The 22,760-nt window shown below is 31.3% G+C and overlaps 1 protein-coding gene across 1 annotated transcript in view; it reads left to right on the forward strand.

The window, feature by feature from the left end:
• LOC107444320 (cell adhesion molecule Dscam1-like) overlaps positions 1-14,566 on the forward strand; it is a 230,960-nt gene extending 216,394 nt beyond the window's left edge. Inside the window, exons 23-26 of the mRNA XM_087158837.1 lie at positions 218-402; positions 5,143-5,224; positions 9,545-9,646; positions 13,114-14,566. Of these exons, the coding sequence (XP_087014963.1) occupies positions 218-402; positions 5,143-5,224; positions 9,545-9,646; positions 13,114-13,142 (398 nt within the window). The 3' untranslated portion in view covers positions 13,143-14,566. The remainder of the gene's footprint in view (positions 1-217; positions 403-5,142; positions 5,225-9,544; positions 9,647-13,113) is intronic.
• The last annotated feature ends 8,194 nt before the right edge of the window (positions 14,567-22,760 follow it).

The following is a 22,760-nucleotide window of genomic DNA, read 5'->3' on the forward strand; positions in this document are numbered from 1 at the left end:
TACCAAAATTTACAAATAAATTAGAAATTCAATCAGGATTGATGTACCTAGTTCCCCAAGAAATATGCAAAAAATCGTACTTGCTATACTTTTTTAAATTTTTTTTCTTCAATTTGTTGAGATATTTGGGACACTTAGCACGAATGAAATATAAAAGTTTTTAGAAAAGTTATGCAATATGTTTTTTATTATTATTATTTATTTTATCTTTAAACAGCAAGCACATCCTATGTGTCCAGGAAGTCCCAGGCTGGGGAATCAGTTCACTTGTGCGAAATGGAGAAATCAAATTACCAGAGACCCCCAAGCCGGGCTGATCCAATATATTACCCAACCCCTTATGCAACGACCCACGTCGCGGATGATCCCTGCAGAAAGTCCCTGGAGGCAGCTGAAAGAGAGGTTTGTTGCTGAAAAAAATTTACTGATAATAATTTGTCATCCTATTTTTAATATAAAATTTTCATAATAAAAATTTGTTTTATTTTATTTAAGTTTTATGAAAGTTGATATTGCAGTAAATTTTAGCTACGTTCATTATTTTCCTTTTTAAAAATATTCAGTTGGTACTATAGCTGTTATAGCTACAATAGCTGTTCAGTTGCTACAATAGCTGTGAAAGGTAAGAAAATTAAAGACTAGACGAGTATCAGAGAATCAGTGAATGTGGATAACAATTACTATGTGAATCGGTAAATGGGTGAATTATTTACGGTGCGAATCAATTAACTTTAGTTAATAGACAATAAATATTTGCATTAGCTAACAGACATTGAATGAAATGCTCAAAAATCAATTAAGCTTGCTCAAAAAAGAGGAAAAAAAATTAAAACCCTTTAATTTGATCTGCAATGGTTGATAATTGATATGGTTGATGAATGAGATGAATATCAGCCAATCAGTAAATGAGGATAACGGTTACTATGTGAATCGGTAAATGGATGAATTAGTTATGGTGCGAATCAATGATCTTCAGTTAATAGACAATACATATTTGCATTAGATAACAGACGTTGAATGGATTGTTCAAAAATCGATTGAACTTGTTAAAAGAAAAGAAAAAATTAAAGCTTCTGGGAGGATCAGTTTCGAACGTTTCTGTTAAGAGCAGTTTCGAACGTTTCTACGGTAAGGAGGCAGTCTCGAACGTTTCTGTGTGTCGCAGTTTCGAACGTTTCGGTGTAGGGCAGTTTCGAACGTTTCTGTGTGGGGCAGTCTCGAACGTTTCTGTGTGTCGCAGTTTCGAACGCTTCGATATGGGGCGGTTTCGAACGTTTCTGTGCGGGGCAGTTTCGAACGTTTCTGTTAGGGGCAGTTTCGAACGTTTCAGTGTGGAGCAGTTTTGAACGTTTCAATGTGGGGCAGTTTCGAACGTTTCTGTGGAGGGGCAGTTTCGAAAGTTTCTGTGTGGTGCAGTTTCGAATGTTTCAGTGTGGGGACATTTCGAACGTTTCGGTTGGCGGCAGTTTCGAATGTTTCTGTTAGGGGCAGTTTCAAATGTTTATGTGGTGGGGCAGTCTTAACGTTTTTGTGCGGACGGTTTCGAACGTTTCTGGGCGGGGGGCAGTTTCGAACGTTTCGGTTAGGGGCCGTTTCGAACGTTTATACGGTGAGGGGGTAAGTCACGAACGTTTTTGTGGGTCGAAGTTTCGAACGTTTTAGTGTGGGGCAGTTTCGAACGTTTATGCCCACCGGTGGGGCAATTTTGAACGTTTCTACGGTGAGGGGGTCAGTTTCGAACGTTTCTGTGTGTCGCAGTTTCGAACGTTTTGGTGTGGGGCAGTTTCGAACGTCTCTGTGTGGAGCAGTTTGGAACGTTTCAGTGAAGGCAGTTTCGAACGTTTCTTCGGTGAGGGGGCAGTCTCAAACGTTTCTGTTTGTCGCAGTTTCGAACGTTTCAGTGAGGGCAGTTTCGAACGTTTCTGTATAAGGGGCCGACTCGAAACTTTCTGTGTGGGGCAGTTTCGAACGTTTCTGTTAGGGGCAGTTTCGAACGTTTCTGATAGGGGCAGTTTCGAACATTTCAGTGTGGAGTATTTTCGAACGTTTCTGTAGGGGGCAGTTTCTAACGTTTCAATGTGGGGCAGTTTCGAATGTTTCTGTGGTGGGGTCTGTCTCGAACGTTTTGGTGTAGGGCAGTTTCGAACGTTTCTGTTAGGGACAGTTTCGAATGTTTCTGTGGTGGGACAGTCTCGAACGTTTCTACGGTGAGGGGGTAGTCCCGAACATTTCTACGGTGGGACAGTTTCGAACGTTTCTGTGGGGTGGGGGCAGTTTCGAACGTTTTAGTGAGAGCAGTTTCGAACGTTTCTGTAGTGGGGGCCGACCTGAAACTTTCTGTGTGGGGCAGTTTCGAACGTTTTTTCTGGGGGTAGTCTCAAAAGTTTCTACGGTAAGGGGGTAGTCCCGAACATTTCTACGGTGGGCCAGTCTCGAAAATATCAGTAAAGGGCAGTTTTGAACGTTTATGTGGGGGTCAGTTTCGAACGTTTCTGTTAGGGGCAGTTTCGAACGTTTCAGTGTGGGGCAGTTTCGAACGTTTCTGTGGGCGGTAGTTTCGAATGTTTCTCTGGGGGACAATTTCGATCGTTTTTGTGCGGGTGGTTTCGAACGTTTCTGATGGGGGCAGTTTCGAACGTTGCTGTTAGGGGCAGTTTCGAATGTTTATGTGGTGGGGAAGTCTCGAACGTTTCTGTGTAGGGTAGATTCGAACGTTTCTGTGCGGGGGGGCAGTTTCGAACGTTTCTGTAGGAGGGCAGTTTCGATTGTTTCTGTGGGGGGGGGGGGCAGTCTCGAACGTTTCTACTGTGAGGGGTAGATTCGAACATTTCAGTGTGGTTCAGTTTCGAATGTTCCAGTGTGGGGACATTTCGAACGTTTCTGTGGTAGGGACTGTCTCGAACGTTTCTGTGTGGAGCAGTTTCGAACGTTTCTGTTAGGGGCAGTTTCGAACGTTTCAGTGTGGAGCAGTTTCAAACGTTTCTGTTGGGGGCAGTTTTGAACGTTTCTGTGGAGGGCAGTTTCGAACTTTTATGTGGGGGGCAGTTTCGAACGTTTCTGTTAGGGGCAGTTTCGAACGTTTGTGTTAGGGGCAGTTTCAAATGTTTCTGTGGGATGCAGTTTCGAACGTTTCAGTGTGGTTCAGTTTCGAACGTTTCTGTGGGGGACAATTTCGAACGTTTCATTGTAGGGCAGTTTGGAATGTTTCAGTGAGGGGCAATTTCGAAAATTTCTACGGTGGGGCAGTCTCTTACGTTTCAGTAAGGGGCAGGTTTGAACGTTTCTGTGGGGGGTCAGTTTCGAACGTTTCTGTTAGGGGCAGTTTCAAACGTTTCTGTGGGGTGTGGCAGTTTGGAACGTTTCAGTGTGGGGCAGTTTCGAATGTTTCTGTGGGGTGCAGTTTCGAACGTTTCAGTGTGGTTAAGTTTCGAACGTTTCTGTGGAGGGCAGTTTCGAATGTTTCAGTGAGGGGCAATTTCGAACATTTCTACATGGGGCAGTTTCGAACGTTTCTGTTAGGGGCAGTTTTGAATGTTTCTGTGGTGGGGCAGTCTCGAACGTTTCTACGGTGAGGGGATAGTCCCGAACATTTCTACGGTGGGTTAGTCTCGAATGTTTCAGTAAGGGGCAGTTACGAGTGTTTCTGTGGAGGTCAGTTTCGAACATTTCTGTCAGGGGCTGTTTAGAACGTTTCTGTGGAGGGGGCAGTTTGGAACGTTTCAGTGTGGGGCAGTTTCGAGTGTCCGAATTTTTATGGAACTTAGACCGTGTTCTTGAAGCTGATAATTATCGGGACGGACTAATTAGATTCTGTCGTATGAAAACTTCAACTGGTGAGTATAGAAGACCAGTGCAGTTGCTCTTTCCCTTAGAGTTGAACTAAAAACTGATGATGAACATTCCGATTAACTTTTAATAGTTTACTATTCCTTTAAATTTGATTCTTCGTATTATCTTTCACTGTTTTATTAATAATTTATTAATGTGATTTTTTATATTTTTAGTTTTAATATATAATGTTTGATGTAATGTGGAATTATTGTTTTGCTATTGTATATTGTTTTGTGACAATTTTTACATTAAAATTATCAGGTTGGGAGTGTTGAGAAATGTACATGTAAATTTGAGCAATTCGAAATCTCCCCACTAGAGGGCTTATATTCAGTCTACCATTGAACTACCAAGGAGTAAGCATTGACTTGTATTAGTTGCATTATAATGCTAAATTTTATATAATCTGAAGGATTCCACCCTGATAATATGGAACTTGCTTTATTAAAATAAATATTTGTTTTTGATATTGATTGGCCTCCCCCTTTTGTTCAGCTCTTCTAGCAATATTTTGTTGTACTGGATTTATGTGCTTGATCTATGTCCTTTTTTATGATGCTAAGTGTATAGCAGTTTATTTAAAGTTTGTTAAAATGGGTAGTTTAGATTATTTTAGGTAAAAACAAAGCAAAACTTAATATCGAAAGAAATTCAATGATTCTTTTTACAATCTGCTTCATTTCTGTTACTTACTCATTTATCATAAAATGTGTTCTTTTGTCTGATGTTACTTTAAAATGTGTAAAAGTACATAAGGTAAAGTGTAAGTATGAACTGATCATTAAGATTTAATAAGTTACTATTCATTTTATTTTACAGTTTTAACTTACTGGATTTCATTATATTTTTTTTAAATTTTCTCTTTTACTTTTTATTGCTGCTATAAAAGTATGTTTAAATCCTAATATACTGATATAGAGCTATATTTTTAAGTGTTTTAGAGATTACTTTAGCACTATTGCATTATTACTAAACCCAATACTATTTTTAATTTTTACTTCAAGCTTATTAAACACGAGACTAATTTCTGTAATATATTTAAAACAATTTTATTCGAAAAACAGTCAGTGACTGTTAATAAAACGCGATACTCAAATGATATATAAAATAACAAAGTGTTTTTCTCTGTTTAATCAATGTATTGAACATTTTTTCTTATCTGGAGAAATGCTTAATTTTGTTGAAAAAAATGCATGCCTGATATCTTTTAGATCAAATTTAATAAAAAGTTAACTTTTGTTTTTGTTGCTTTTACGTTACATTATGTTAATTTTGATACTTTTATGTTACATTGCGCTACTTTTGTTTTAGTTTCAAGATGAGCCACAATATGCCACAGTAAAAAGAACACCCAGACCACCTAAGTCCGATATGCATATATACCATTATCCAGGTAATTAAACATCGCAACATTTATGTGCTTTAATGTTACAATGTTATAAGTGTTAAAATAACTTGCAGTGAATGTTATAGAACTCGGGTTTTAAAAGAATATTTATACTATACAAGCTAATAATTTCTACTTTAATAAATTTAAATTTTAAGTATAAATTATAAATTTAAAGTATCTATCTATCTTCATTTTCTTAGGATGTGAATTAAAATAACATAATAAAATAAGTTACTTTTTATAAAAAAATATTTTAAAAACTTGTTTACTTAAAACCGAGGTTTAAAAAAAATTATTTTATTAATAAGTTCGTTTTTCAAACATTGTTTTATTTCCCAGCAGTAGTTTTATAAGCCTGCACATTTTGTATTAACTTTCTGCATCACAACCTTTAAGCAATTTAGCACCAATTTTTATCTCAAAAAATCTCTTCCGTACTATCTATATATATATTTCTCTTACACGGCGACAAAAAAAAGCCTCATTACAACTCCCCTAATGGCAACTCTAGAAAATCGACCAACGATTGCCGCTAAAAATGTCAAATGCAAAATCTAGCTGAGATGGCTCAACATATAGCGCTTTTAAAAACGGAAACTGAAATAACCAGAGAGAGCATAAGCTAGGCAGAAGTGGGTAGTATTTGTCGATAGAACTCTATTTTAGTATTTTGACGAGAACGCTTTTCTTCGCGAATTTATATATTATGAATTTATTTGACAATTTTTGACTTATATCACGAATTTATTTGTTTTACTAGAATTTATTTGTTTATGCAGGTTTTTCCATTGCAATTCACTTATTTCAATTTTTAATAGACTTAATTATAGCCAAAATTTCAACCTTTTTAAAGAGATATCAGTTTTAGAAATTTTATCTTACGATTTTATACTATAGCACATTTCTAATAGGTTTAACGAATTACTTGTCATTTATTTGAATTCAAATTTATTTTAATGACTTAGTATTTACTAAAAAGATGTAATTTTTCTTAAAAAAAATTGTTCTATGGATTTGAATGATTGTTTTGAATTCTTAGAATTTTGTGCATTTGCAATGTACCTAAGTTAGTAGCGAGCGAAGCGAGCTTGGTTTGCGAAGCAAACCATATAAGATTTCGTAGCAATTTTCGGGGGTTGGCGAGCGTTAGCGAGCAGGGGGCGCAGCCCACTTGTTTAAATTAAAATTCATATTATTAATACAGCTTAATTTAAATGCTCTGGTCTATTTACGTTATAATACCCTAAAGCGAAAGCAGTTTTTTGGCTACCAAATGCTTTTAGTTTTAGTTTTACAGGAAAATATGCAAGCTGGTTTTTTAAAACAAAAATGAATTTGTCTGAAATTCATCTCAATCGAAGTTAAGGTTTAAGATAAGAAAAATATATCATGTAGTGAATTTAGTTCAATTGGTGGGGAGAAAAACATTTACTTATAATTTTTTAATGCATAAAATATGAAAAAAAATGCTTAAACTGCATCTGAAATTAATTTGCCGAATAAAACATATTAAAAATAAATTATTTAAAGCTGATTATATAATATTTGTATATTAAATAATAATAAATAGCACTGGGGTACAAATATTTGTTTTTTTTTCTTCATATACTTGATTTTGCTTTAACGCTCGTATAGGGATTTCAAAACAGAAATTAGTTTTGCTCTTAAAGCTTTAGATTTAAAAAAAACAAAACAATTTTTTTAGTCTTTTTCGTAGAAATGTATATGTTTAAAAATGTTATATGTAACAGATGTTTCGACATACTTTCAGGGGAGTTAAGATACCTCAACGGAATTAAAATTGCATAGAAACCCATGCAAGGAAATGTCGTTGTACACGGCTAGAGGCGTATCCCCTGTATGACCTGTCCAGAAGCCCATAGAGAAATAATTCATAACAATGAAGCGCATCAAGCTGCGTATGACGACATTTTCGAGAATGAGTCTCGATGCAATTTTAATACTGGTGATGTGCTCTAATTCTCTTAGAATTTGTTCAACCCCCTCTTGTATAAGATTTTTAAACTAATACATTTCATTACAAAAAAGACAAAAATGTTATTTAAAAAACTGTATACTTAGAGAGAAAAATCGAATGCAGATTTAAAATCAGTGACATGAAAATACCCAAGATCCGTTAAAAAATCTTATGCAACAGGGAAAAAATGTTCCTATGTCTAATCTGTTAAGCAATTTTCACTAAAGATATTATTTCGTTTTCTTCTTTGATATGCTCCTTAATAAATACTAACACTGAATATACTGTTTGTAATAAAATTTGATACCTATGCAGTCCGTGACCAAATTATTAGACGCACTATAAGATTCGATGTAAAATCTTAATTATCAGGTGATACTCTATACAGCTTTATTCTTTTTACGCGGCTGAAACCGGTTTGCACTTATTGTTTACGCTCCTGTCTCAATTGGTTAACATTGTAATGCAATACGTTAAAAAAAATACAAATAGAAGGTATATAAAAAAATCTCCTGAAAAAAACCCATTACATGTATGTTTAAATATAAAAGTATAGCATATAAACCAGTGCAAAACATGTAATTATAAAAACACTATAGTACGTCTAATAATTTATAATTTACTAATATAATACCTGATATAATAAATATTCTATATTTACGTAATATATCGTCTAATTTATTCAATCATCGAAATTATATTATATATCGTCTAATTTTACCAATTGATACACGAACGTAAACAAGTGCAAACTGGTTTTAGTCGCGTAAAAACAACAAAACTGTGTAGTATCACCTGATAATTAAGATTTTACATAGAATCTTATAATGAGTCTAATAATTTTATATATATATATATATATATATATATATATATATATGAGCAATTCTACAAATAAACGCCAGTTAGGCGGCCAAAAAAAAAAAAAAAATTTTTGGGAGGCACACTATTTCTACATGAATTTTCTTCTTCTTTACACCCTAAAAAGGCGAGAAAAAATCGTGAACATGAAATTTTTTCTTTGTGACATACTTTAAATGTGACATACTCTTTCTGACATACTCAGATAAATCTGAGCCGTTTATTCAGATAAAACGATTTTTACATAAATATAATATTATTATAATGTCTCTCTAATATGTATTTATAGAGATTTCATACTATAAGATTATATTTTAGTATAAAAAACAAAAATAAAAAAATTTAATCAAAGTTCGTAAATTGAAATAATCGGAAAAAATTCAAAATTGGTATTTTGTCATTTAAAGTATGTCACAAAGAAAAAATTTCATGTTTAATATTTTTTCTTGCTTTTTTAGGGTATAAAAAAGAAGAAAATTCATGTAGAAATAGCGTGCCCCCCCCCCAAAAAAAAATTTATTTTTGTTTGGCCGCCTAATTCGCGTTGATTTGTAGAATTGCTCATATCGTCGCTTTGAAACAAAACCGTAAAACTCAAAAAAATCGAAAAATGAGATATTTGGGTCACTTTGTGTAAAAAAAATCACCCTTTTAGAGAAACAAAGTATTATCTTCATAGTTCAATAAAATTAATTTAGAGAGCAGATAAATCCTTATCGCATTGGCGCGATCAGCATTAACGCAGAAAGTTAGAAATTGCTCTCCTGAAAAATTTGCTTTTTTGAGTTACCACGGTTTAGTTTCAAGGCGACGATATGAGCAATTCTACAAATAAACGCCAATTTTTATACTAAAATATAATCTTATACTATGAAAATCTCTATAAATACATTTTAGAAAAACATTATAATCATATTATATTTATGTAAAAATCGTTTTATCTGAATAAATGGCTCAGATTTATCTGAGTATGTCAGAAAGAGTATGTCGCATTTAAAGTATGTCACAAAGAAAAAATTTCATGTTCACGATTTTTTCTTGCCTTTCAAGGGAGTAAAGAAGAAGAAAATTCATGTAGAAATAGTGTGCCCCCCAAATTTTTTTAAATTTTTTTTTGGCCGCCTAACTGGCGTTTATTTGTAGAATTGCTCATATATATATATATATATATATATATATATATATATATATATATATATATATATATATATATATATATATATATATATATATATATATATATATATATATATATATATATATATATATATATATATATATATATATATATATATATATAAAATCTTCGGTTAATTTTTACAGTATAGTTTCAAAAAAACCATTAGAAATCAAGGGAGAAATTTCATCTCTGCGTAAAAAAATGTTTTTAACTGTTTTATTTTAAAATTTAACTTTATATTTCATTAAAAAAATTAAATTTTTTTTTTTGAAGTTGTTGAAAAATGGACATTTTTCTTTTGCAGTTCATATCCCCCCAGAGCTGTTAGACGAGCTTCAAGCCACGTCCTCTCCATGGGATGATGGTGGCAGATCTTCTATGGTGGAGCCTGAAAGATATAATATAGGTTATATGAATTCTTTGTATTGTTTTTATATTTATAGTGTAGATGTAGATAATGTGAGTACGGGGCATCAACTTTGCATGCTAACTGAGCTCTAAATGTTGGTACTTGACATTAATTAAAAACGAATTTTAATTTTTAAAAAAATGGACTATTAGTTGTATCGCTTAAATCTTCAAATGCAAAATTTTGAAATTTATAACTTTTTTATTTGCATTTATGTGCGTATTATGCACTACAACACGATGTAAATACAAAAATTATGCAAAAAAATTAAAATGAAATATGAGAAAAACTGGTCAGAAAACGCATTTATTAAAACATCTCAATTATTCGTGCATTAAAATATGAACTGATTTGTTGTATCGCTTAAATCTTCAAATGCAAAATTTTGAAATTTTTATTTTTTTATTTGAATGTATGTGCGTATTATACACTAAAACATGATGTAAATACAAAAAAGGTTAAAATTAAATGTGAGGAAAAAATGGTAAAAAATGACGAAACAATGAATTTTTTAGAAAATCTCACTTATTCGTGATTTAAAAAGTTAACTAATAGCTGTATCGCTTAAATCTTCAGATGCAAAAATTCAGAAATTTTTATTTTTTTTATATGAATTTATGTGTGTATTATACACTAAAACATGATGTGAATACAAAAATTACGAAAAAAAATTTAGACGAAATATGAGATAAAATGGTCAAAAATGACGAAAAAACGCAATTATTAAAAAATCTCAATTATTCGTGCATTAAAAAATTAACTCATAGATGTATCGCTTAAATCTTCAAATGCAAAATTTTGAAATTTTTTTTCTTTTATTTGAATGTATGTGCGTATTATACACTAAAACATGATGTAAATACAATAAAAGTTAAAATTAAATGTGAGAAAAAAAATTGTAAAAGATGACGAAACAACGAATTTTTTAAAAAATCTCACTTATTCGTGCTTTAAAAAGTGAACTAATAGCTGTATCGCTTAAATCTTCAAATGCAAAAATTCAGAAATTTTTATTTTTTTTATTTGAATTTATGTGCGTATTATACACTAAAACATGATGTGAATACAAAAATTACGAAAAAAAATTTAGACGAAATATGAGATAAAATGGTCAAAAATGACGAAAAAACGCAATTATTAAAAAATCTCAATTATTCGTGCATTAAAAAATGATCTCATAGTTGTATCGCTTAAATCTTCAAATGCAAAATTTTGAAATTTTATTTTTTTATTTGAATGTATGTGCGTATTATACACTAAAACATGATGTAAATACAAAAAAAGTTAAAATGAAATGTGAGGAAAAAAATGGTAAAAAATGACGAAACAACGAATTTTTTAAAAAATCTCACTTATTCGTGCTTTAAAAAGTGAACTAATAGCTGTATCGCTTAAATCTTCAAATGCAAAAATTCAGAAATTTTTATATTTTTTATTTGAGTTTATGTGCGTATTATACACTAAAACATGATGTGAATACAAAAATTACGAAAAAAAATTTAGACGAAATATGAGATAAAATGGTCAAAAATGACGAAAAAACGCAATTATTAAAAAATCTCAATTATTCGTGCATTAAAAAATTAACTCATAGATGTATCGCTTAAATCTTCAAATGCAAAATTTTGAAATTTTTTTTCTTTTATTTGAATGTATGTGCGTATTATACACTAAAACATGATGTAAATACAATAAAAGTTAAAATTAAATGTGAGAAAAAAAATTGTAAAAGATGACGAAACAACGAATTTTTTAAAAAATCTCACTTATTCGTGCTTTAAAAAGTGAACTAATAGCTGTATCGCTTAAATCTTCAAATGCAAAAATTCAGAAATTTTTATTTTTTTTATTTGAATTTATTTGCGTATTACACACTAAAACATGATGTGAATACAAAAATTACGAAAAAAAATTTAGACGAAATATGAGATAAAATGGTCAAAAATGACGAAAAAACACATTTCTTAAAGCATCTCAATTATTCGTGCATTAAAATATGAACTGATTTGTTGTATCGCTTAAATCTTCAAATGCAAAATTTTGAAATTTTAATTTTTTTATTTGAATGCATGTGCGTATTATACACTAAAACATGATGTAAATGCTAAAAAAGTTAAAATGAAATGTGAGAAAAAAATGGTAAAAAATGACGAAACAACGAATTTTTTAAAAAATCTCACTTATTCGTGCTTTAAAAAGTGAACTAATAGCTGTATCGCTTAAATCTTCAAATGCAAAAATTCAGAAATTTTTATTTTTTTTATTTGAATTTATGTGCGTATTATACACTAAAACATGATGTGAATACAAAAACTACGAAAAAAAATTTAGACGAAATATGAGATAAAATGGTCAAAAATGACGAAAAAACGCAATTATTAAAAAATCTCAATTATTCGTGCATTAAAAAATGAACTCATAGTTTTATCGCTTAAATCTTCAAATACAAAATTTCGAAATGTTACGTGCGTACATGATGTGAATGCAAAAATTATACAAAAAAATTAAAATAAAATATGAGAAAAACTGGTCAAAAAATGACCGAAAACAGCGCATTTATTTAAAAATAACAATTATTCGCACATTATAATCTTCATAAGAACTTAACTTAGGGAATAGACTACGCATTAGATATAATATTAATACTTCGATATTTAACAGCAAATATCGAAACTTATTTAGCAAGAAAGGCCAAACCCTTGCTATGAGTTATTTTTATTTTAGCTGTTAAATATATAAAATAATAGTCTAGTACATAGTCTATTCCGCACACATACACATATAAAACATTAATGAAATTAAAAGTAATTTGTACAAACATATTATATATTTTTTCATGTTCATTTAAAGAAGAATGAACATAAATTATTAATGAATATGTATTATAGAAATTCAGATTCATTTAGAACGAAGGAAAATTATCAAAAATTATCTTTTTCTTTTTGAAAAAAGACAAAATTATCAATTTATTTACCAATGTATTTGTCTTTTTTAATAATCATATAGCTTGTGTTTTATTTGACCGAGAAAAACAATTAAAAGAGTTTTATGAAGAGAAAAGTAAGATTTATTTTGTATAAAAAACACAAACATTTTTAGTCAAAATTGACTACACATCTAGGCCACAGATCAAGTGCATAACCGGTTAGCGTTACGTTATGTACAGTGAGCCAAATCAAAAACGTCCGAAACGTTAATTTATGATCTAATGATCAGATTTGCGTTCAAATTTATAAACATCTTATAAAAAAAACTCAAGGAGATAACTTTGTCAAATCAATCAATTCAAGGAGCTAACTTTGAATTGATTGATTTATTTATGCTGGCGATGCATGAAGTTATGAAATAAAGCACATAAAGTTTCGAGATACTCCGTTTCACACTTATATAGAATGTGATTCGTTTAAAATTATTAGTAACCCTGCAATGTTTGAGTAATATTTATTTAATCTCTAATTTTCTAGGCAGGCGAAGTTCCAGGAAAAGTAGGTGAAGATTTTTAAGTAAAGAATCCAACAAAGGAAGGAAAAGTCTTACAGAGAAAAAAAACAGAGTTGACGATTAGGATGATATCCTCTGAGTGCTTTAGTAGTTAACAAGCACTCCGAGTTATTCTTGATCGAGTAATTTCTCCATGCAAGAGGAATTTCAATCAAAAGAGTTCGATCTACTTTCTCCATATTGTTTTAAAACCTTTTTATGCAATGTCTTTTTATTTGAAACGTATAAAATTAGAGATTCAAAAAAGAATCTGGATAGGAAAGACTTACATGATAATGGAAGAACTACATTGGTTGAAATTCGTTAAGATGATAAACGTCGACATGCTTCGAGCTCTCGAAAACAAGGCGCTCATTCTCATGATCTTGTGAATAAGAGCACACAATCATTCGGGTCTTAACTATTTCACGTCTGGGAAAAAAAAAGTGAAATTATAAAAAAAAACTTTTAGTAATTTTTTTTTTTGGTTTGTGATTTTCTAGGCAAAATTTTCAAAAATAAAATATTCAAAATTTTTAAAAGCATTGCAATTTTGGTGGGATTTTTTTCACTCAAAACAATTTATAAAAAATCAGTGAATAAAAAACATACCTTAAACATAAGAGGTTACATTATTAAAAGGAGTTACTTTTAAATAATAAGGAAAGGAGCTTAAACCATTTTGTTTTTGATTTTTAAAAACTATTTTCTTCACAATAAAACTGTGCTCCAATTTTATAAACCGTATGGAACAGCTGTCTGCAAAAGAGCAGTTATGCATAACTGTTACCAGTTCACAATTGTTACATCAATAAAGTGTAAATGCTAAAAGTTTGTTGCATATGGCATAATTCCTATAGAACGCACCACTGGAAAAAAAAATTGGAACAGACAAGAAAAGTTAAAAACTACCTTTTTGGAATCGGTAACACATTTTCTTATCTTCACACGTTAATGCAAAATTCACATTGTAACTGCCGATTTAAAAGTTTGTGGTTTTATTATTAATATTAGTATTAAACCCAACTGATCGTATGAGTAAGTTTCCCAACCAATCTTTATTTTGAGATTATCATATGACAGAAATCTGGAGCTAATTTATTTTTTACTTCGGATAAATTTTGACGATGGAATGATCGTATCCTTATTCATTTAATATTATCATTCATTGATACTTTAGCATATGAAATATATATGACATTAGTATTCTGTTTTCTACCTATGAATATTTCCTAAATTTGAGATTGGTTAAGGTCATCAATTTTATATGACCTGAAAATAATATAGTTGAATTAACTATTATTTTTGCAAAAAAGAAGTATGTAGTGTATGAATTTCTTTTAGTATTATATAGTGCCTTAATAAATTGCATCTTTTGTTGTGCGTGTAGATTTTTTATCAAATAAAAAAGCAACATTATTACGTGAATGAAAAAAATGGCTATTTATGTGTATAGAAAAAGAAAAATCTGCAAAAAGTAATTGTATGAAATGTTTACAATAATTTTAATTTAACATTGACGTTTAAAATGTTTATATTTAGTGTATTTATGTGATGTGTTGAGTTACTCAAATTAATTAATAAATTTCAAATAAATTTAGAATCTGTGCTGCATTTAAAATAAAATTGTTTATATCTATTTTATACCATAAAATTAATTTTTTTACTATCGAAAATACAGCTGTTCGAGTTTTTTTTAATATTCTGCAGTAAATGTTTTTTGGCATAAAATACTTCTGATATTGCTTTCTAAAGTGTCAACCATTCTAATATCTATTTATCGGTAATGTTTGTAATTGAATAATGAACACATTGAGAATGGAATAATAATTTTTACGTGGTAAAATACAACTTTATTTTACGCGTTCAAACAAACAAAAACTCGAGAAACTAACAACAGCAGGTTAAACTCTCGAGTTTTTATACTATGGTTTGCCTAGTTTTGCAGTGTTGATTTGTATTAAAATATGTAATTATATGTTATATTTTATTTTACGTGTTATCTTTTTTTAAAGAACTTAATTGTGAAGGAAAATATTGTAGTTGCGCTTGTGTTTCTAATTTAACGTGGTTTTTTAATTAATGTGAATTTATCATAATATCCAGAACTCCTATACGTTACTAAATATAGTTATATTTTAAGAAAAAAAGTAACAAAACTAAAATTCACTTATATTTGGAGTTAAATTTTTAAAATTTTGTTTAGAAGTTTATTATGTTCAATAAATACACATAGAATTTTTAGGATACATTTGTTATTGCAGGTTAGTTTTCAGTTTGTGAATGCGTTTTAGTTGTAAAGCTACAAGTTAAATGTGTTTTTAATTATAAATAATTTTGTGTTATGTTCAACAGAAAGTTTAACAGGTTAATTTTTCATTTATATTTTAAAAATAGAGCTGAATTATTTTTTGACTCATTTAATATAAAATATTCAGATAATACATTTTCATACATTCCAGAAATTGCAAAAATTCATAAAATTCCGTATATTACAAATTCACTTATATCAGAAAACTTCATATGAAACGAAAGCTGTGATTTTTTAATCTGTTGTATTTCTTGTTCACATTTATAGTTGATGCATAATGAATGTATAAATGCTGTAATTAATTTTCAAATTAAATGTTACTTATATTAATATATGCGGCAAAAGGAATACATAATATAAAACTGCAATAAAATAAAGTTTTCGTAAGTTATTTTTTGTTGTTGTTTCAAGCGGCAAGAACAAAACACAACTACAGTAATAAATACAAAGAACCATGTAGAGAATACCATAAAGAGAAGAAAAAAAACATAAAGAAGATGATATATAAGATGGTTTAAAATCATCGCATTGCTTCAAGAGTAAGGCGCTTTTACTGTGGTTTCCTTGGCGACAGAACATCGAAAAACAATGCCAATAGATGAGATGATCAGAATCCATGACCCGTCCCAGATAACAGAGACAACAGATAGGACTTGAAATTAAACGGAAAAAGTGCAAGTGTTTCGGAAGATAGTTATGGTCGGTGGCCAGTCTGAATTCAGCCACCATTTTATGTCTGGACCATACTAAGAATAGAGATTATTTGTCTTACCATAACGTTTAAATTAGTCTCACAGTAAAGTTCTTTTTAAACCTGTTTTTTCTTGAATTAATTGTTTTAATATTCCAAAAGATATAACTGAAGATATTTCACGAGTCAAGGTACTGTGTTTCGCTACTGAATTTTCTTCTAGCAATCTCGTTGCCTTGAATTCCACAATTCAACGAGATCCATTTTAACACAATGCCCTTCGTGCTGTCAGATAAGCTCCTTCATAAATTTTTAAAATGGCCAAAAATTTACTATTTTTAAAAAAAAATAATTTGTATATATAGACATTCAATACACCATTAACAACAAATACCTAAAATTACACTTGGTCAAATTCAGTAAAAATTTAAAAATGCCACTGTTTGAATCATTTTTGCACACATAGCGATAAAAAGTATAGAGAAAAAAAAACAGATTTTAAAATACTTCATAAAATATTAACTTACAATTAAAAAAATGACATTTTTCCACGAAATAATTTTATTCAAAAGCAACTAAAATTGAAATGGGCATTGCTTAAGCATTAGCTGACATTTTACACAAAACACATTTTACACTATGGTGAAAACTACCAGAATATAGTAAAATTTATCGTGTTCCTGGCTGAATTGAAACACAAAAAAGTTCTATAATCTCTACTAAAGAGTTTTAAAAATGATTTAGTAAAATTAACAATAAAGTATGGTTTTATAATTTGTATAAAAGTTTGGAAAATGACGTGAAGTTTGATAGTTTTATCATGATACTTTAGAGCTTGGTATAAAAACTATTTTTCATTCCGTTAAATTAATTTTTCAGTTCTGCATTTTTTAGTGAAAGTTTGATAATTATCATCATCATCAATGGCTCGACAGCCTAGGGTGGGTCTTGGTCTTCTCAGGAAGTTTCTTTACAGGCTAACCTTTTTTTTTATTTGCTAATGTTTTCCAATTTTCAGTTTTTAAGACCAAAATGTCATTCTCTAGGCCATCTATCCATCTCAAATTCGGCCTGCCTCTTATTCATGTCCCAACTGGTCTGGCATTGAAAACACTTTTTGTGGTAGGGTCTTCGTTCATTCTGATAATAAAAACTATTATTTTGAAAACCAGATTTTCCGGTGAACCGTTACCATACCAACGGAACAGTTATCAAATGAATGGTTTCCAAAATTTTAGTTTACCGTATATTTCACAAGAAATCTCATAACCGTACAGTTTCGGGATTTTACCATTTTACCTGGATTTTTTTTCTCCTTGCACAAACAACTTTTAAACTCGCATCTTGCATTAAAATTGCATTGTTTCCTTTCACTGTTAATGTCTCAACAAATAGTTTTTTAATAAAAATGAAATTAAAGACAGTGTATCAATACACACGAGACAGTGACAAATTAAAACAAAATCAAATATAATAATTCACTTCCTACAAATATTCTCGTTTTTATAACAGAAACATCACAATGTTGACGAATTTTTTTTTAATTATTTATTATTAAAAAGAGTACTCGAGTTATGAAATGTTATTTTTAGAGAAGTAATTAATACTCTTTTGAATCTTCCATTTTGAACGTAGTGTTTTCCCAAAAATTAAATAAAACTTTATTGTAATTTATATTAAAAATGTTCTATTTCGATGTTTTACTGTAAATAATAGTTTCAAATTAAAAAGCATTTTGTATGTATTTTTTTATAAAAACCATTTAATAAAATTCTATATGAAATGTAATTCAAATCAAAACCTGTAATAAAATGTATTGTTCGTATCAGTTCAGTTATTTGTATCAACATTTATTGCTGTAATAAAATTAATTATTTGCACTCTTTAATTTTTTTTCCCTGCAAATAATTGCAGAAAATGGTAGGATACGGTACGATACTTTTATTTACATCGCACAAGAGCAGCATGATGGGCTATTGGCGATGGTCTGGAAACTCCTCTGAGGATAATACGGAGACAACATACATACGCCATACCCCGTTTTACAGGGAGGGCACATTCACATACCAGCCATCTGCACATTTAGTTTTCGTGGTTTTGTGTCGTAGTAGTTGCAGATCGTAGTTTTGACCTGAAACAGAGCTCGATCATTCTTCCATCCAGTACCCTCAGAGGTATTGATTTGTTATGTGAACTTAAAGGACTTCGAGACCCTGACATATTTAGTGTGCACCAGTCACCATTTTGTACACCGGGAGTTTTCGTCTGGCAGGGATTGCACTCACGGTCTCTCGGGCATGAGCCCAACGCCCTACCAGCCAGGCTATCTCAGCCCCTCAAAAATTGTAGGAAGGAAACATAGGCATTTTCCTATGATTCAAAAATGTTTTGGTGAAACAAAATATTGTCTCTGAAATTAACACAGAAATATTTTTTTTCTTTCAATTCCCGCCTGGAAAATGACCTTTCGTCATACAGGAACTCTAGTGGCCACTTTTTCAGGGGCACCATTTTCGGCGGGGGAACGTCGCTTCCACGGTACGGACAGATAGTACAGAGAATGAAAGAACATCCATGCTTTTCCCGGGATTCGAACCTAGAACCTTAATGATGCAAGACCACTTTTTGCATGGAATTAAAAATTTACTCGAATTATGTGTTTCGAATAAGCTTGGCTTTGATGGTCACCGGTGACCCCCGTGGTGCTACGAACAAACTCTGTCCCAGTCACCGGTGACCCCCATGGCATTCAGCGTGTTAACCATCATTGAACATAATCAAACACATGTCTTCATGGGGCCAATTCAGACACCGGAGCAAATGAGAACGGGTTTGCATTCAGAGGAAGATATATGAATTTGTTATACAAATAAAAAGCATTTGATGTTATTTATTTTCTAAATTGTAATGATTCTGTCGAATGATAAATCTCTACAAACAGTGACTTTAAAATAAAGTGAAAAATTTTGTACAAAATCATTTATATAAATCCATTTTTATAGTTTTTGTCAGATAATTTACAAGAGGTGTTTTATCGAAATCGTTAAAAGAAAAAAATTCAGCATAGATGAATTAAAGTAGGAAAAATTATTAATATATATAATCATAATTTTTCAAACAATAAACAAAACAGAATAGGAGTGAACGGTATAATGCGATTACAGGAGAACTCCTCGTCTTGCGTCGTGGCTGGTACTATGATTACGAGGAAAGGTCACATCGAATAGGGGTGTGAGGTGAATAGTTTTGTCTTAATCTTAGCGTAGGTCCTCGTGAGTAAACTAATCGACACCTTCTTTCTTCAATTTCACACAAATTAGAAATGTGCTCTACCTTGTTACCATAGCAGCAGACAGCCCCAAACTTTCAGTATGGAGGAGTTCTCCTCAAAGTCGACCGTCGTCTCTTACGGAATACCGCTAGTTGTTTACATTTCTCTAGTAAGAGAAATGCAATTAAGTGTTGTAATATATGTGTTGTCCGTTTGGACCATTTCAGCACAAAAGTACAATCGGTTATAAAAATGGATTTAACCTAAAAGTGGTTTTGTTCTTTTCCATACAGCAGAAATAAGCCATCCAACGAGTATCTCAGTCAAAGAACACATAACTACGCGTGTTGTTTTCGGAAAATGTCACGCGTGTTGTTTTCGGAAAATTTGATAATTCGATGTTTTTAACAAGAATTGGAAATCAACAAACTCATCGCACAGAGAGAAAACGTTAAAAGGAAACAAAAAAAATGCTCTTTCTGTAAAATAATCCAGAATTTGATAAACAAAGAAACCCTATTTATCGTTTCTGAGTCCCGCAGTGAGCTGATCGCAAGGACACTGTTCCCAGTAGAGCACCAAAGACAAGCATCGCTGGCTGCGATCAGTAAGAGGGTGGGTGACCACTTTTATCAGCCTGTGTAGGGACCGAGGATGCGTGGTATTGGTTCTCATTGGTAGACGTCATGCGCATGTCATCGGGGTACCAAAGCAGGGGAACCATCTTCTTGCAAAGGATTGCGATGGCCTGTCTTCGGATCATCCTCAGGGTTGTTTACCAGACAGTCGCCAATAACCCACTGTGCAGATCTAGTATGACGTAAATAAAGTACCAACTCTGACTTAAGGCCTGGTTTCTTAGGACAGGACGCCGTCAGCTGGAAATCAGCGCTAACCACTGATTGGTCCATTTGTGAGTTTGATAGTATACGTCATCGAGTCCAAGATGAGCGTTCGATGACGTAAACTATCAAACTCACAAATGGACCAATCAGAGGTTAGCGCTGATTTCCAGCTGACGGCGTCCTGTCCTAAGAAACCAGGCCTTAAGTGAATCGGAATTTCAATATCAGTGATCGGATGTTGAAGAATTAAAATTGAAACTTTTTGACAACATTGACTCATTAAGAGTTAACCACTTAGTTACAGTTAAGTATTTTTTTTTTAAAAAAAATTGCATTATGTTGATAGATCGGTTCTTCTAAGCTTGATTTTTTCCGCAAAAAAAAAGACATTTCTCATATATCAAGAGAAGAAACAGTTACGCCAGTAACTATTTCTCTTTTTCACGTGTTTGGTGGTTCAATTGGTTCAACGTTAGTAACAAATAGAACTAGCAGAACTGCATATAACTACACATTTAAAGTTGAGATGCCAAACTGTTTGATAATATAAAAACAAACTTAAAAGCGTTTTTAAACTAAATCAAATTGAATAATGGCTTTCAAATGTATTGATTTGCGTTCTAAATGTCTTACTTAATATAGGGAAAGCTCTATTACAAATCAAAATTTTAAATATAAAGTGTCAATATATGTCCTCCAATTAGGCTTAGATAAAAATTAACTTCATTTTGACATTAAATGTACCTTTTGAACTGTAATAAATGACTACTTAGGAAGTTTTAAAGTTTTATCTACCCCTCTAAATCGGAGCTAGCGTGACCAAGAACAACCTTTTTACGAATATTTTTATGGAAAAACTAAATATCTTTGAAATTCAGGACGTAAATCAGAATGCAGATGCTGTTGTTGTTGTTGTTACTTATCTCCAAAGATCTGACGGCATAAAACCAGATCCATAAATCCGTTAACGAGTTAAAAGTCGGAAAAGAGGAGAGGAGTGTAAATTTCTTCCGGAAGAAGTCCGAAGCAGTATAAAATATGTTCAGCTGAAGCCTGATGTTGCATTTTGAGCAAAGAGGGTAGGATTTTATACCCTGAGAAAAAGGAAGACATTTTAGATGTCCAAGGCGTGAAAGGCAAGTATTGTTTTTTCTGTCGCATGGAAGAATCAACGACTGTCCCGGGCTACTAGCCAATCATGAGTGGGAGGCACCGGCCAAATCCTCCTATTTAAATTTTTCACCTGAGAAAAAAGTTCTATGTAGGTAAGTTCATCAGATGCAGAAGTTGGCAGGCTGCAACCGTCCTTTGCTAGACAGTCTGCCTTCTCATTACCAAATAAATCCACATGGGATCGGATCTACTGGAAATGAGTATCATGTTGAAGTGAGATGCACTTCAACTTGTGAAGGATAGATATACTTGTCTTATCACCAATATAGATCCAAATATTAAGATGCTCCATTGAATTTCGAGAATGCAGATAACCGTCTCAATTATGGTAAAAAAAAATCCTTCGTGAGTTGAAAACTACATTAAATATTTCCTTTTTTGACGAATTTGTAAATAATTTCCACACCGGCCCCCCTAATCCCAAGATCCTGGAACAGGTAGGCATGAAGCTTTTCTGGTTGCGAAATTTTACAGAAAAATGACTTGAAGCAATTTCTACTAAAATGGTAAACATTTGTGATGATAATGGTCTTAGAGCTTTTTTATCTGAAAAATATATAATTAAGAAATTAAAAATTTTGATGAATCTAGTATTTCTCTGACCAAAACTCCAACTCCAAGAAAATAAAATAACGAAATCTTTTTCGAAAAAGATTTCACAAGATTTGTTTTCAAACCGTTTAATCATATTCCCTACATCCCTTCACACATGTTCTATTATTTTAACTAATAAATATGGTCTAAAATTTAATAAAAAAAGCGCAACAATAAAACTAGTACTTCGTTTAAATATAGTTTAATAAAATAATAAATATAAATAAATAATTTTTCAACGATTCTCAAGTTTATGTTTTGCCTTGTTGTCCCCCAAAAAGTCTATATTTTTTCAGAAACTGACTTCAAAAATAGTGTTAGATCGAAATCATTTAGTTGGCAAAATCATATTAGTTAATGATAACTATTCCTTACTAGAGTTTTGACTTTTTTCCGAAAGAAAAAGCAATGAAAATATATTTAATCACCGTAAATCAACTTCGTCAGATCTCTCTCGAGTATATAAATTATCCATCTTTTTCAAACTGATAAAGAAGTACCTATATGATTTGCTGGAAGTTTAAAACGGGGGCAAAAGTAACAACAGTTGACGGTAGTTTAACGCGAGTACAGAAACATAATATCTTTTCTAAGCAAAACAAAAGACACAACGGATAAGCTTGGAGAAAGAGTTAATGGAGTTCCATTTAGGTAGATGATTAGCGAAAGTAGAAAAAATAAATCATTGACTTAATTAAAGATAATTATATTTTCCGGGATAAAATTACAATTATGAATATGGCAAC

Source organism: Parasteatoda tepidariorum, chromosome 3 (genome assembly GCF_982258835.1).
Source record: "Parasteatoda tepidariorum strain Cologne lab strain chromosome 3, Ptep-v5.0, whole genome shotgun sequence".
Taxonomy (NCBI): domain Eukaryota; kingdom Metazoa; phylum Arthropoda; class Arachnida; order Araneae; family Theridiidae; genus Parasteatoda; species Parasteatoda tepidariorum.